The following is a 14,343-nucleotide window of genomic DNA, read 5'->3' as shown; positions in this document are numbered from 1 at the left end:
GAGTTGTACACCTCTGACTCGTGTCCTCAGATTAGATAATACTAGTTTTATAATTTCCTCCCCCACCCACACACACATTACCAACAGGTGAGGAGTAGACAGGACCTCCTCTTCCAAAATATGGTCAAACTGGAGCCTTTAAAAGTGACTGGAAGGCACTCACTTAGGTGAGATCTCTCAAGCTAGAGATTTCATCTGCTGGAAAGATGCCGGTGTCTGAAGAGATCTTAGCCAAAAAGGCCACCACAGTCATGCCTGAGAATCCCAAACAGACTGATTTTCAGCTGGTGCGGATCAAGAGCACTTGGTGTCGGATCAAGAAGGGGGAAGCCATATGCAACTCCGAAGATAAGATAACCATCTCACAGGCTAAAATGTAAGTATAAAAGCTTGTGCTAAGAATACTTGATAAAAATCTGATGACGAGCTTGCCATCAATCTGGCTTGGGTTAGTCGTGTTATATCATCTTTCAGGTGGGGGAAATTGAGAGATTTGTTAGGCTTGTGCAACTGAAAAATGTTATCTAATGTCACTGTGGTGAGTGGGACTGAAACCCACCAAAAAGCTGACATTCCAAGTAAAGGCTCAAACATGTTTCTCAACCCATCTTTCTGTGTGCCAGTACTGCCGCACAAATCATGCGTTCATCATACACCTTGGCATAAATGGAGTGAATTGAAGGGGAGATAATTATCCCCCTCTCTGATTTTTTCACACTTTTGTGTATGTAGCAGATAAAGCTTGGAAGCTTTCTTAAAATGTCTGAGGAGTAATTAGAGGAACGTGGGGATTTTTGCAGTTTGGGTTCAGTCAGTGCATATTCATAATCATTGTGGATAAAATGGGGGGTGTAGCAGATGTTTACAGATTCGGGTAATGAAATACATAGCTTGGAAAAACAAATGCAAAGATACTAAAAATCACTGACATGATCAAAAAGCAGAATGCAGCTGTCACAAAATTTAGGGGAAGTTCTCTACCTGTGGCAAGGTTAGAAAAGGGTCACGGATGGGTGAATGTTTTCCCTTCAGGCCAAACACAGCTCTCTGCAGGAATGTCTCCCTCCTTAATTAACCTTGGATTGCAGGAGGATCCCCTTTCATCAGAATACAGAGCCTCATTTTGCTATTAAATATGAATGGAATACTCACAAATGTGGGGCTTTGTTTTTTGAACATCAGAAGTTTTCCAATATTTGCAGTGTCTTTATTCTATTATCACTGTGTCTGATCCTTCTCCCAATGAATTTGATAGGAGTTTTGCCGTTGGCTTCGGCAGGAACAGGTAAATAAGGTGCCACTTCTGCAGCAGACACTGCATAGGCAGATCTGGATTGAATTCAGTGGGGCTCTATCCAGGCATAGAAGTCTGCTTGTGCAGAGCTCATTCCAGGATGGGGTCCTTAGTCAATAACATAATTAATTGACTTAAGGCCCAGTCCGCAAAAAATTGCTCATGTAAAATATCCGTTAGCAAATGGCAGGTTTGGGCTCTATTTCATAGGCATTCTGCAATTCAGACCAGGCTGTCTCCTCACCTGACCATCTCCCATGTGGCCAAAGTTACCTCTGACATCTAAAACAGATTCCTGTACTGTAATTAACATTCAAAACCACACCCTCTCTTTAGTGGCCAAAGTTTCAAAAATAAATGCACACAGTAATAATCTCCTCTGAAATGTATTTATTTGATTGAGCTTATTTTATATTCATGTAACTTTTTTACTGTATTAGCTTAAACAAGGACAGAATAACAACTTCTGAAAAGCATAAACATCATGAGTACAATTTTCAAAAGTCTCTAAGTCACTTGGGGTCAATTTTTACTGGCATTTACGTCCCTAAAGAGGCAGATAGGTGCCTAGTAGGAAAAGCAGGTAGGTACCTAACATCCATTGATTTCAGTGGAAGTTAGGCACTTACGGCCCAGATTGCCAAAGGTATTTAGGTGCCAACCTCCCATTGACTGCTGTGGGAGGCAGGTGCCTAAATACATATGATAATCTGGGTTTAGGTGGTTTTGGATACATCTACACAGCAAAAAATAACCCTGCAGGAGCGAGTCTCAGAGCTCAGGTCAGTTGACTCAGGGGCTCAGAGACCTACCTCCCCCCACGTACACACCACATTTTAGAGCCTGGGCTCTAGCCTTAGCCCCACCGTTTACACGGCTATTTTTTAGCCCCCGTAGCATGAGACCAAGTCAGTTGACCTGGGCTCTGAGAATTGATGTTGCGGGGTTTTTTTGCTGTGTAGACGTACCCTTTGAAAATCCACCAGGCATCTGTGTACTTCCTTAGGCCTCTGAATAATACAAGTAACTGATTTTTCTCTTTGGGTGCCAAATAAAAAAGTCCTGGGGGGGGAAATGTGGTTAGTTTCAAACCAAACCTGAATTTTGGGGGGTTTTCTTGCTGAAATCGCAAAATGGAGGGGTTGGGGGGGGAAGAGAGAAAGAAACTGTTTCAGATAAAAACAACACCTGAAATGAAACTAAATATAAAAACCAAAAATAATTTTTATCAGATTTTCATTTCGTTCCATTTCCAGGGTTTTTTCCAACCCCAAATGAAATTTTTAAAAAAGGCATAGAGCTAAGTTTCTAAACCTATGAAACAAAAAAAGTCAAATCATTTCATTTTGAAATGGTCAAAACTATTTTGGCTTTTTTGAAAATGAAAATGTCCTTTTTCTACCTGAGATGGGTCCCTGAAGTTGACCTGAATTCACAGATAGTTTCAGTACTTCTCACCCCCCGCCCCTCCCAGCCAAAGCATTTTTTGGTGAATTTACTATTTGCTGAAACAATTTCACCAGGCTCTACTAAGCCCCTTTTGGAAATCTTTCCCCACCCATAATCCAATTTAATAGGCTCTGTTGCATTTTTAGGGCTAACTTCTGTTCTCACTGAAACCAAAGGGGAAAAAATGAAAATTGGACCTAAATAAACAGGGGGAAAAATATGAAGTGGTAGATGTGACTGAATTATTTTAAATGAAAACATGTCAGTGTAAAATGTCTCTGAACTATTCTAAATTTTTCAGCAATTTTTTTTGCCAAAAATACGACATTTTTCCATCAAAATGGAACAAAAAATTAGGTTTCAATTCAAATCATTTTTGTTTCTCTTTTTCCCTCCTTCCTTGCCCCTTTTTATGTCTATAAAAAGTACAACAAAAGAGAGGAAAGGGGAAAGCAAAAAAAGTGAAAATAAAAAAATTAGATTATAATTTAATCAAAAAAATTGTTTCATCTTGGCATAATATCAAAAAGTTGTGGGAAGAACATTATAAAACATGAAAAAAAAATCATTTCTTTAGAAATATGTTGTGGAAAATACAATTTTTCCAAGCCTAGTTAAAGGCTTGATTAAGCCAAAAAAGCTTTGACCTCTGTCCTGAAAAATCACCAAGTATAGGCTATGGCAGGCTGACCTCTACTGGAAAAGCTCTGCTATTTCATCCCAGAAAGGCAAGTTCTGTCTCAAAAGGGAAACAAGAAGCTCCACAGTAGATCTGAACTATTACAGAATACGGGCCTGGGATTAGGGCCAGGATATGGGTCCAAAGTAAGAAAGCTATTTCAACTGCAGAATTGCTTAAAAATAGAAGGACTTAGCTGGATTAAAGCCAGAGCGGTCAGTTTTGGAGTTACCACAAGCTCTGAGAAAGCGCAGCGCAACTATGAGTTGCCGCTAAGAGGATCCCTTCGCAAACATTAGAAACAAGGCCCTGTGTAGATCACGATTTCACGGACTGCACTGAAATCATGGAATTAGCCCACTATCATGACTCTTCCAACAGTGGGGAGGCGGAAGTGGGCATGCCTACCTCTGATGCCCGTTCATAGAATCATAGAATATCAGAGTTGGAAGGGACCTCAGGAGGTCATCCAGTCCAACCCCCTGCTCAAAGCAGGACCAAATCCCCAATTTTTGCCCCAGATCCCTAACAGGCCCCCTCAAGGATTGAACTCACAACCCTGGATTTAGCAGGCCAAAGCTCAAACCTCATGGTATTTAGCTAATTCAGCTGCTTGCAGCGGGTGGACAGGCCAGGGGAAGGGCTGTGATGGGTCTCACCATATGGCACTGGCCATCTGGCTCAGCTCCAGCCCAGGCCACTCTGCTGCTCCGCTCTGGTGGGCTAGTGGGGAGAAGGGGTCAGGGCTGACAACGGTAGCATTTAGGAGCCTGGGCCTGCCCCACAGCAGCCCCTGGAAGGCCCAGGGAAGACACAGCAGGAGCGGAGACCAGGATCCACGGCTTGGAGTGAGAGAGGGTGGGGGGCAGGGTGAAGGAGCCCCTGTCCCAGTTGGGGGATGGATTCCAGTCTCACCCCAATCTCCCCACCAAGGCAGGGCCCCTCCAACACCTGCTCATGCTCTAAGTGACAGGTCCTGGTCTCAGTTCCTTCAGCATCTCCTGTGGCCTATTGGGGGCTACTATATGGTGGGCTTAGGATGACCAGGTATACGGTTTTCGACTGGAACACCTGGTTGAAAAGGGACCCTGACAGCTCCGGTCAGCACCACCTGCTGTGGCCTTGCCCCCCCAACCCTTACTCCTGTCTGGGTCCCCCACTCCCGGAGACACAGCCCTGCTCCCAGGCCCCTGCTGAGGCACTGACCAGGAGCCGCCTGAGGTAAGCCCACACCCCAACCCCCTGTCCCAGCCCTGAGATCCCCACAGCCAGAGCCCCCTCCTACACCCTGAACCCCTCAGCCCCAGCCCCACCCCAAGAGCCAGCACTCCCAGCCCAGAGCGCTCACCCTCTCCCACACCCTAACCCCCTGCCTCAACCCTTAGCCCCCTCCAGCACTCCGAATCCCTCGACCTCACCCCCCAGCCTGGAGAACCCTCCTGCACCCAAACCCCTCATCCCCAGTCCGACCCCAGAGTCCTCAACCCCAGCAGGAGCCCTCACCCCCTCCCACACCCCAAGTCCCTGCCCCAGCCCAGAGTTCCCTCCCGCACCCTGAACCCTTCATTCCTGACCCCACCCCAACCCCTTCCCCAGACCAGTGAAAGTGAGCCAGTAGTGAGCGGGGGGCGGGGCCTTGGGGAAGGTGCAGGGCCAGGGTGTTATGTTTTTTGCAACTAGAAAGTTGGCAACCCTAGGTGGGCTAGAGCTCCTAATCACCACGCATTGCCTCTGCTGCCCCACTTTCCCGCCAGCTCGCTAGACAGCTTTGCTAGGTCCCTCTGAAGAAACTCCTCACAATCTTCCCTAGTCTTGACTAGCATAAATAATTGTGTCATCTGTAAGTTTTGTCTCAGGACTTCTCACTCCCTGCCCTTCCAAGTTCATTAAAAAGAAATGTATATGAAACATCTGTCTTAATACAGAACCTCAGGTAATTCATGGTTAAAATGTTGCCATGTTGGAAATTGGTCTCTCTTTCATAGCCACATGTAAGGAATTTAGTCAAAGGTTTTCCTGAAAATTTAAATAAATTAGAGCACTCATCTCCACTATCTTATAGACAAATTAGTGAATTTGAGAGGAGCAATTTGCCTTTACAGAAGCCATACTAATTAGTCTTTGTTATATCATTATCCACCTACCTGTTTCCTCATTTGATTTTTAATGATCCCCTCAGCCATTTTTCCTGGTGCTGAAGCAAGGCAGACTACTCTACAATTCCCAGAATCACCCCTATTGCCTATTTTAAAGATCAGTACAATATTTGAAACCCTACTCTTTTCTGGTGTAGTAGTAAACTTTAATGAGAGATTGCATATTTCAATCAGTAAGCTAGCTGCTTCGTTTTTAAATTCTTTTTTTACATAGAAGGTACCTAGCTTAATTGATCTCACACCATGTTTTGTGATCCCTGACAGAGGCAAAAGTGTTTCAGACCTTGGAATTTCCTGGACAGTTGAAGCTCCCATCTCTTTCTGCTACAAAGTGGTGGAAACATGCAATCTTCTGGATCCTGCCAACAGTACACTCCTTTTTGGGCACATCATAGATTCTCAGCAATTAGAGATAGACATTAACAGAGAAAGAGAACAGAGGCGTTTTATTGTAATGGATCAGATTGTCGATGAATATTATGGCTCAAAAGTGAGAAAGTACTTTGAAGCCAATAACGTTCATTATAAAATTCTTTCCCTGCCCACCACAGAAGAAACCAAATCCATGGATCTAGTCCTAAGCATCTTGCAAGAAGTTCACAACTTCGGCATCGACAGGCGTAAAGAGCCCATTATAGCAATTGGAGGAGGGGTTTGCCTTGATATCGTAGGCATTGCAGCATCACTCTATAGAAGACGCACCCCTTATATTCGTGTCCCAACGACCCTCTTAGCTTACGTTGATGCCAGTGTGGGAGCAAAGAATGGTGTAAATTTCCTTCAGTGCAAGAACAAGCTTGGAGGCTACACTCCTCCTGTAGCTACTTTTCTGGACAGATCCTTCATCCAAACTATTCCCCGTCGACACATCTCCAACGGTCTTGGTGAAATTTTGAAGGTACCATTTTTTTGGAATACAGATGTATTTTTGCTATATTAATTATTAATAAAAAGTTGGATCTGTGTGTGAGCCTAGAGCTTTGTGTAAGATGTTTTATACACCCAAAGGGTGGGCTTTTCAAAGCCACCAAGAGAAGTTGGACAACCAAATCTCATTATTTATTAATCATGGCCACCCACATATTTTATAGTAGTTTGGCTTCTAAGAATCTAAAAGTGTGCCTAGCCCAGCCTCTTGGGACCTGGGGGTGGGGGGGGAGCATAGGGGACAGGATGGGACAACTCATCAGCATGGCGCCTCCTGCTGGTTGTATAGGGAATTAGCTCTTCCCAGCCCTGGAGTACCCTCTGCCAGCTGATGTCTCGCCTGCCGCTGGCCCCCGTGCCCTTCACCCAGGGGTTCTGCCCACCGCAGCAACCCACAATCTGGGTCTCCCCATTCAGGAGAATCCCCAACCCCCTATCCCCACCTCACCTCAGTGGCTACTGCCAGTCAGCATCTAGCCCCCACTCACCAGGGCTGACTGCAGTCTGTAAAGGCCACTCATCATTGGCAAAGCGGGGGGGGAATTGGACCTGCTGCCTCTGCCTATCTAGGGGCTGCCCCTTAGAAGCCCCAGTACCTTTTTGTAGGCCTTTGACAAGGCCTGCAGCCTGGGGTTTTACTAGGCTGGAGCTCCCCAGCTCCCTCTGCCCTTCACCCAGTACTGCTCCACTCAGCTTCCCAGGCAGCCAGGTCCTTCTCTCTCAGGACCTAGAGAGAGACTGTCTCAGCTTCTGGCCCACTGCCCTCTTATGAGGGCCAGCTGGGCCCTGATAGCACTGGCTACAGCTGTAGCTGCTTTCCCAATTAGCCCAGCTTTCCTTCCCCTTCCAGCAGGAGCAGGGTTACCACCCTGCTACAGGACCCCTGATAATTTTTCAAGATACATATAAAGAAAAGGAGTACTTGTGGCACCTTAGAGACTAACCAATAAATTGTTTAGTCTCTAAGGTGCCACAAGTACTCCTTTTCTTTTTGCGAATACAGACTAACACGGCTGCTACTCTGAAACATAACATATAGCAAAGCCAGATGTCAACTGTAGAGAAAACAGATGGAAGAAAACTCTTTCATATCGGACCTGATCCAAAACTTACTCAAATCTATGGGAGTCTATTTACCTCTATTCACTTTGGATCACCGTCCACTAAGAGTAAAGATAAACTTTAGTTTTTTCAGAGTGGAGGAAAAACAGGGAAGTTAGTTACATTTTTAGCCAAAGACATGTTCTACACGACCATTTATACATGCCTTAAATGTTCAAAATATATGTTGAGTTTGGTTGACCAATGGTATTCTCAATCTTTCTGGGCCAAATTCTGCTCTCATTGTAAATCTATAGTTATCCCCTTAAATTTACATATGCAAACAGCTTTGAGATCTATCGATGTAATGTAGTGCAAAATAGGATTATTGTGTCAATTTAAGAAGTATTTAAATGTATTAAAAATGCATCCAATCCAAATGCATGCCTAGTAAAACCTATGCAATTTGAACCGCTGCCCACAAAACTAAAAACCCTTCCAAAACCCCCAGCCCACTCTATCTCCCCACACTCCCATTCACTCAATTCTCTCTAAAAACAATCCTGGGGGGAAAGCCTGGATTATCCTGGTGAGGTCCAGTATCTCATTAAAAGGGCCTTAACCTGCTTGCCAGATAGATGGAAAAGCCCTTTGCAAACTACCTGTACCTGGACAGCCAGAAGCAACCAGTAATCCCACATCTATCGGCATGCATGCACTAGGATACTATAGTACTAGTTGTATGTATTTCAACCTGTACTTTCCCTACAGTGTATTATTTGCTTATATAAAAATTCACCTTTTAAAGTACTTCTTTCCATTCTTTATTCAAGATGGCGCTCATGAAACACAAAGGGCTCTTTGATCTACTGAAGAGCCATGGAAAATACATGCTGGACACAAAGTTCCAGTCTCACAACGGCTTGGTCAATCATGGTGATGCTGCACTAAAAACAACCAGGCTTGCCATAGAAACAATGCTGGAAGAGCTTGCACCCAACCTCTGGGAGGATGACCTGGACAGATTGGTTGATTTTGGTCACCTTATAAGCCCAGAACTGGAAATGGTCAGTCACAGATTTTAGTTTGCAATGTCGTATTAAAAAAAACCAACAAGTTTTTAATCATAGTAAAAATGTTCTTGGAAGGTTTTGTTTTGTATTATACTTGTGAGGCAGCATATACCTGGGAGTCAGGAGACCTGGGATCTAGTCCAAGCTCTACCTGATGTAGAACAGTGGGCAAGTCATGTCCCTTCTGTGTGCCTCAGTTTCCCCTCCCAACTTTGTCTATGTTGTCTGTTTTGATTTGTTAGAAATTTTGAGCCAGTGACTGTCTCATTTGTACAGAGGCACAAAGGAGCGCGCACATCTAGGCAGTAGCGTAACATAAATAGCAGCAGCAATCTCAGCTATAACAATACAAATATTGCAGGGTTTTAAGATTCCAAACACTACTGCTATGATAAACTACTGTTCAGAAGTGGGGCATGGGGACGAACAGACTCAGTCCCTGTGAAAATGTTCAAGTGAGGTGTTTGCTGCGAAGGAACTTTCCTTCCTTCCCATTCAAAGTTCAGCCCTTGCCTTCAATCGGAGCAAAATCAAGCTCTCTGTGGGAGATTTTTTATGTACCATTAATTATGTGGAAAATATTTTCTCCACTCCCCAGAAATAGAAAGGATGCTGAGAGTCAGTAGATCTCTAGTTCTACGACTGAGAGCCACATACTAATTTTCATCTACAAAGTCAGATGCATTAAGAAAACCTGGACTAGTTACTGTAAGGGGGGAAAAAGCTAATTTTACTTTCATTTCAGAAAGTTTTACCATCACTGATGCATGGAGAAGCAGTAAATATCGACATGGCATTTATGACTTATGTGGCCTATGAAAGGGGGCTTTTAACTCGGGAGGAAAAAGCTGACATTATTCAGTGCATGAAGGGTTTGGAGCTCCCCGTGTGGCACGACGACTGCAACTTGCATCTAATAAAGAAGGCCTTGGTGGAAAGGTTGAAACACTGCGGAGGCCAGATGAGAATGCCTCTCCCAACTGGACTTGGGATGGCAGGTACTGCAACATAGCTTCAAAAGGGACAGACATTAACCAAGGGAAAGGGGGAATATTCACACCCATTCACATACACAAGAGCAACTCATAGGTACACTCGCTAATATGGCCAGATTTTTAAAGATGTTTGGATGTAGATGGCTGCTTAGTGCGATTTCCGAAAGTGCCCAGGAACCTAACTCTCATTGTGGCGAGGCACTTTCGGAAATCCCACTAGGCACTCATCTGTGTCGTTAGGGGCCGTATCACCTTTTCAAATCTGGCCCTGAGAGCATGATCAAATAGCTGTTGAATTCAGTGGGAGTTTTTCCATTGACTTCAAGGGGATTTGGATCAGGTTATTACAGTAAAGTCTTTGGGGATATTAATTACTTTTCTCTTGGAACTTTGTCAACTTTTTGGTTTTTACTTGTCCTGGCAACATTCAAAGAAAAAAAAAAAACTTTGTTACACCACCACTAAGGAATATAATATAACATGCCAACATGCCTACCCTGCAGTTTGCAGTTATATATGTAGGGCTTTAATTGACCCTTTAACATCTTACTAGACCTGGACAGAGAGAGGGAATTCAGCTCCTGCATCTGACCACCAGAACTTAAAGACTGAGCTCTAATAAATTGCCTTAAGGTTCACCAATTTACTTTGCAAACATATTATAAACCATACTGGGTATTATTTCAGGACAATCCAAATACAGTGCTATATTTGTTTTTTAAAAAAATAGTAACAGTAAAAATTCTTTTGTCATGCTTGAAAACATTTTGAAATAACTCTTGGAAAAAGGCAGCTGGTATATGATGCGATTAATATATGTTGAACTAAATAGCCTACACCTCAGTGATACTAATGTCTGCCCAGAGTGACGATACACATGTAAATAGAAATAAAATTCAGACTAAAAAGCAGCACATAGCACCAGCTTGTGATACATCAGTCTACAGCTAGTCTGTAATAATTCCACCTGGTTGAATCTCTATGGGCTAAATTCACAAAGGAGATTTAGGCACCATTTCTACTCTGGGGGCAGCATGTTGGGTAGGTCTAGCTAAATCCCACAGGAAGGCTGCATCCACACTGAAGTGTGTCAGTGAAAAGTTCGGATAGAGGGGAAGAAGCGGGGAAAGGCTCTGGCAGCTCCCTGCAGCAAGCAAAGACTCCGGTGGAGTCTTTCCCTGCTGCCATCCCACTGCCAGAGCCTTTCCTTGCTGCAGGGAAAGACTCTGGCAGAGGGGCGGCAGTGGGATGCTACTCTGCTAAAAACAGCAGTGTAGACAAGGGAGGGGGATGGGAGTGACTTAGGGCACCTGGCTGAGACTGGAGGGAGGCACTTATCTTCAGCCATGGGCTGTCCGCTGGAGTATGTGCCTGTGTCAGGTCAGCCCTTTCTCATGAAAAGCCACAGGGAAAGAGCCCCCCACCCCGACCCCACTATAGCCAATAACCCAGGTACTCTCAGGAAATTGGGAGAGCCAAGTTCATGTCTCTGCCCCAATGACTGTAGCTATTTATACAAAGTATAACAGCTTCTAAAGAAGAGATGGAGAGAGAGAGGCCTACCCCCAAAATATCCAATTGCCTGGTGGTTAGGGCACTCACCTGGCATGGGGGAGACCTAGGTTCAAGACCCTGCTCCAAATCAGGCACAATAGGGGTTCATGTATGGATCTTCCCCAATCCCAGGGGGGCTACTGTCTATTCTGGGATGGATCAACACAGGCAGCCTGCAACATTCCCACCCAGTTGGCTCCCCAGCTGGCTCTCGTAAGGATTAGACATGCTCAGAGCACATTCGCAGGATCAGAGCCCACTGGGGAGTTAGGCAGAGGAACGCCTTCTATGATAATCCCACAGGGGTTAGGCATGAATGAGGACTCAGAGCAGCTCCTTAGCTGTGGGGGCTGTGTCGGGATTTTGGCAGCTTTGTGCTGTGCATGCCTACCAGCGGAAACTCAGGTAACTAGAAAGATTTAGGCGCCAGTTAGGCAGCCACTAAACAGTGATTTTGTGAATGTCAGTGGTGCCTAAATCATAGACTATCAGGGTTGGAAGGGACCTCAGGAGGTCACCTAGTCCAACCCCCTGCTCAACGCAGGACCAATCCCCAATTTTTGCCCCAGATCCCTAAATGACCCCCTCAAGAATTGAACTCACAACCCTGCGATTAGCACTGCTCAAACCACTGAGCTATCCCTCCACAGGACTCTATCTTTAGGTGACTAAGTCCCTTTGTGAATCTAGCCCTGTGAATAAGTCTTGTAAAGTTGCTCAGGGAGTGTTTACCTCACTTTCTGTGAATTAATTTGACATCCAGAGAAGCTTCTTCTACTAACTAAAAATCTTATTTTGCAGAAATATTCAATGATATCAGCGAAGACACCCTGGAAAGAGCATACCAACTGTGGGCCAGCGAATGTAAGACAGCAATGGAAGAGGACTTTCTGATTCACTGAAAGCTGTAGGATCAGATAGAAGCAACACTGCCCCTTGGATGGCATCCTGCAAAGCTGTAATGTAGTGATATGGGCTGGATTTCAAACAGAACAATTTCAGATGGCCTTATGAAATCAGCACAAAAGTTTGGGTTTGGGTTTTTTTAGGCAGCTGATCTGTTATGCCTATTACATTTGTACAATTTGTAATAGAAGCTCATAGGGGCCACATTTTGATCGTATAGCTCCCAGCGCCTGGATAGCACTAATGAAATAATTAACATCAGTCCCTGGAATTATCTCGGGCATGCAGCATAGTATATTCTGAGCGCAACGCTGCTCCCATTGAAGTCAATGGCAGATCTTCCATTCCTTTTCCTTCATTCCATACGCTAGTACAGATTGTGGGGTGTTCGGAAATAGAGCTTGCAGAGCGATGACTCTCCACTGTCTGCCAATGGATCTGGAGTCAATAGAAGTGTTTCCCGAGTTAAGATTGCAGTATTAGATCTATAAGAGATATAAAAGGAGTTGGGGTTGATGATGTAGCAAATAAATACATTTCCTATTTATAACCGTTTTTATAGTGTAAGATTGCACTAGTTACTTTTCAAAAAAGAAACTTTTCTATTGTAGTGTAAATGTCTTTTATCAGAAAACAATATGCTATGTAAAATAGCTAAAGAAAGTAAAAGGCCTATGATACATTATGCAGCACTGACAGAATTTATAAGCTACTTTCCATGTTAATTGTTTGAGGCAAAAATACATATTGGCTTTTACTCTAACCATGTACAGAACCATACATTTTGAACACACTAACCATTACATAGTGTCACATTACAAAAGCTCTTCATTTCAATGAGTAGCAGAGGACAGTCTAGTCTAAGTAGCTGTGGAAGTCCTAGGATTTGGGACTTTTGAAACTGCATTGAACAAAAGGCTAGAAAGTGTAGAATAGAGAGCAACCCTGAACTGGCAGCAGTCTGGCCTCACAAAATGATCCATCATCACTTCTTACTTCTATGACTCTGATTAATTACATTTACCTTAGCTGGCTAGAAGGATGTACTGACTGTTATATATCAATAAAACATACTTGGTCAAATTCCACTGTGCTGTAGATAGTGATGTAAGTTACACATTGGGTTTAGGTTGGCCAAAAAATGGGTGTTGGTGCTTTACCTGTGTAAGCTGTACAAGTTCAGGTTGTGCCTTGGGTGTGCCAAATAAGTGCAATTTATGTCACTTTCATATTGTGGAGAGACAAGTCTAGGTGGTACATGCAGAAGCAGCTCCCACTGAAATCAAGGGGAGCTACTTTATGCCTACTTACCCCAGAGGGCTCATTGGAGCTCATAAAATGTTCACATTTGAGGCAACTATGACCACTACCTCCTTTGCAGTACCTTCTTCCCCTGCCTAGTCTTACTTCAGCTTTTGCTTTTCTGCTCCTTGGTTTTTGTTTGTGGGAGGGATCGGGAGAGGTCTGGTCCAGCAGAGTTCTCTCATACCCTTGACACTTGAAGTGTCGATACCTAAAACACGCAAAGAGAACAACACTGCCCCCTACTGAAAGCCCAGCCCACCAGGTTCTCCCCTGGCTTCTGACCGGAGGCTGCTCTGGGAAGAAGCAATCCTCTAGCCACGGGAAGGTGCTTCTCACAAAGGATGCCAGCATTAACAAGAAAAACCAATTATCCAGTTATTGCCCGGGCTTTTCTATTTCATGACACTATTTCCCCCCTACCATGTTTGATATTCACATCCATGTCACCTCTGCTGATCCTGCACATAGCAGAGAAACCAAGTCAACAAGGTCCCCCTTGGTATAGCAGTTTGTGTTTCACTTGAATGAGGTAGGAACCCAAAAGTGTTGCCTGGCCTCTCCATGTCTTAATTTATTTGTATCATAGTAGCACCTAAGAGCCCCAGGTAAAGAACAGGACCACTTTGTGTGAGGCACTGTACAAACACTGAACAAAGAGGGCTTAAGGAGTCATTGCTCCTGCATTCTTACACTCTCTCTGTCCTATGCTATTGTTGCACCCTGGTCAAGACACAGAAGACACTGGAGAACATTGGTACTCAGAGCTGCCTCTCTTTACTTAATAACTATGTTAACTGAGCAATCAGCAGGTCCCCATGAGGTCTAGGACACACCAGAATTGAGGATAGTCAGGAAGTTAGTCTATCTGGGGCCACCCAGTTAAGATGGAACAGGGGAAATCTACGGCTGCCTCTTTTTTGACCCGAGCAGCTATTAAAATCTCAGGGCCCTAGGGGGATTCCAG

General features: G+C 44.3%; 1 protein-coding gene across 1 annotated transcript; it reads left to right on the top strand.

Annotated features, from left to right (window-relative positions):
- Nucleotides 1-206: 206 nt before the first annotated feature.
- On the top strand, nt 207-12,070 carry LOC141991378 (2-epi-5-epi-valiolone synthase-like). Its single transcript, XM_074959669.1, has 5 exons — nt 207-376; nt 5,843-6,476; nt 8,380-8,613; nt 9,365-9,617; nt 11,970-12,070. Exons 1-5 carry the CDS (start codon nt 207-209, stop codon nt 12,068-12,070), a joined length of 1,392 nt encoding a protein of 463 aa, XP_074815770.1.
- Nucleotides 12,071-14,343: the final 2,273 nt, after the last annotated feature.

Source organism: Natator depressus, chromosome 7 (assembly GCF_965152275.1).
Source record: "Natator depressus isolate rNatDep1 chromosome 7, rNatDep2.hap1, whole genome shotgun sequence".
In the NCBI taxonomy this organism is placed as follows: Eukaryota; Metazoa; Chordata; order Testudines; family Cheloniidae; genus Natator; species Natator depressus.
The sequence above is the reverse complement of the archived record's forward strand: the minus strand, read 5'-3'. Positions and strand labels throughout refer to the sequence as shown.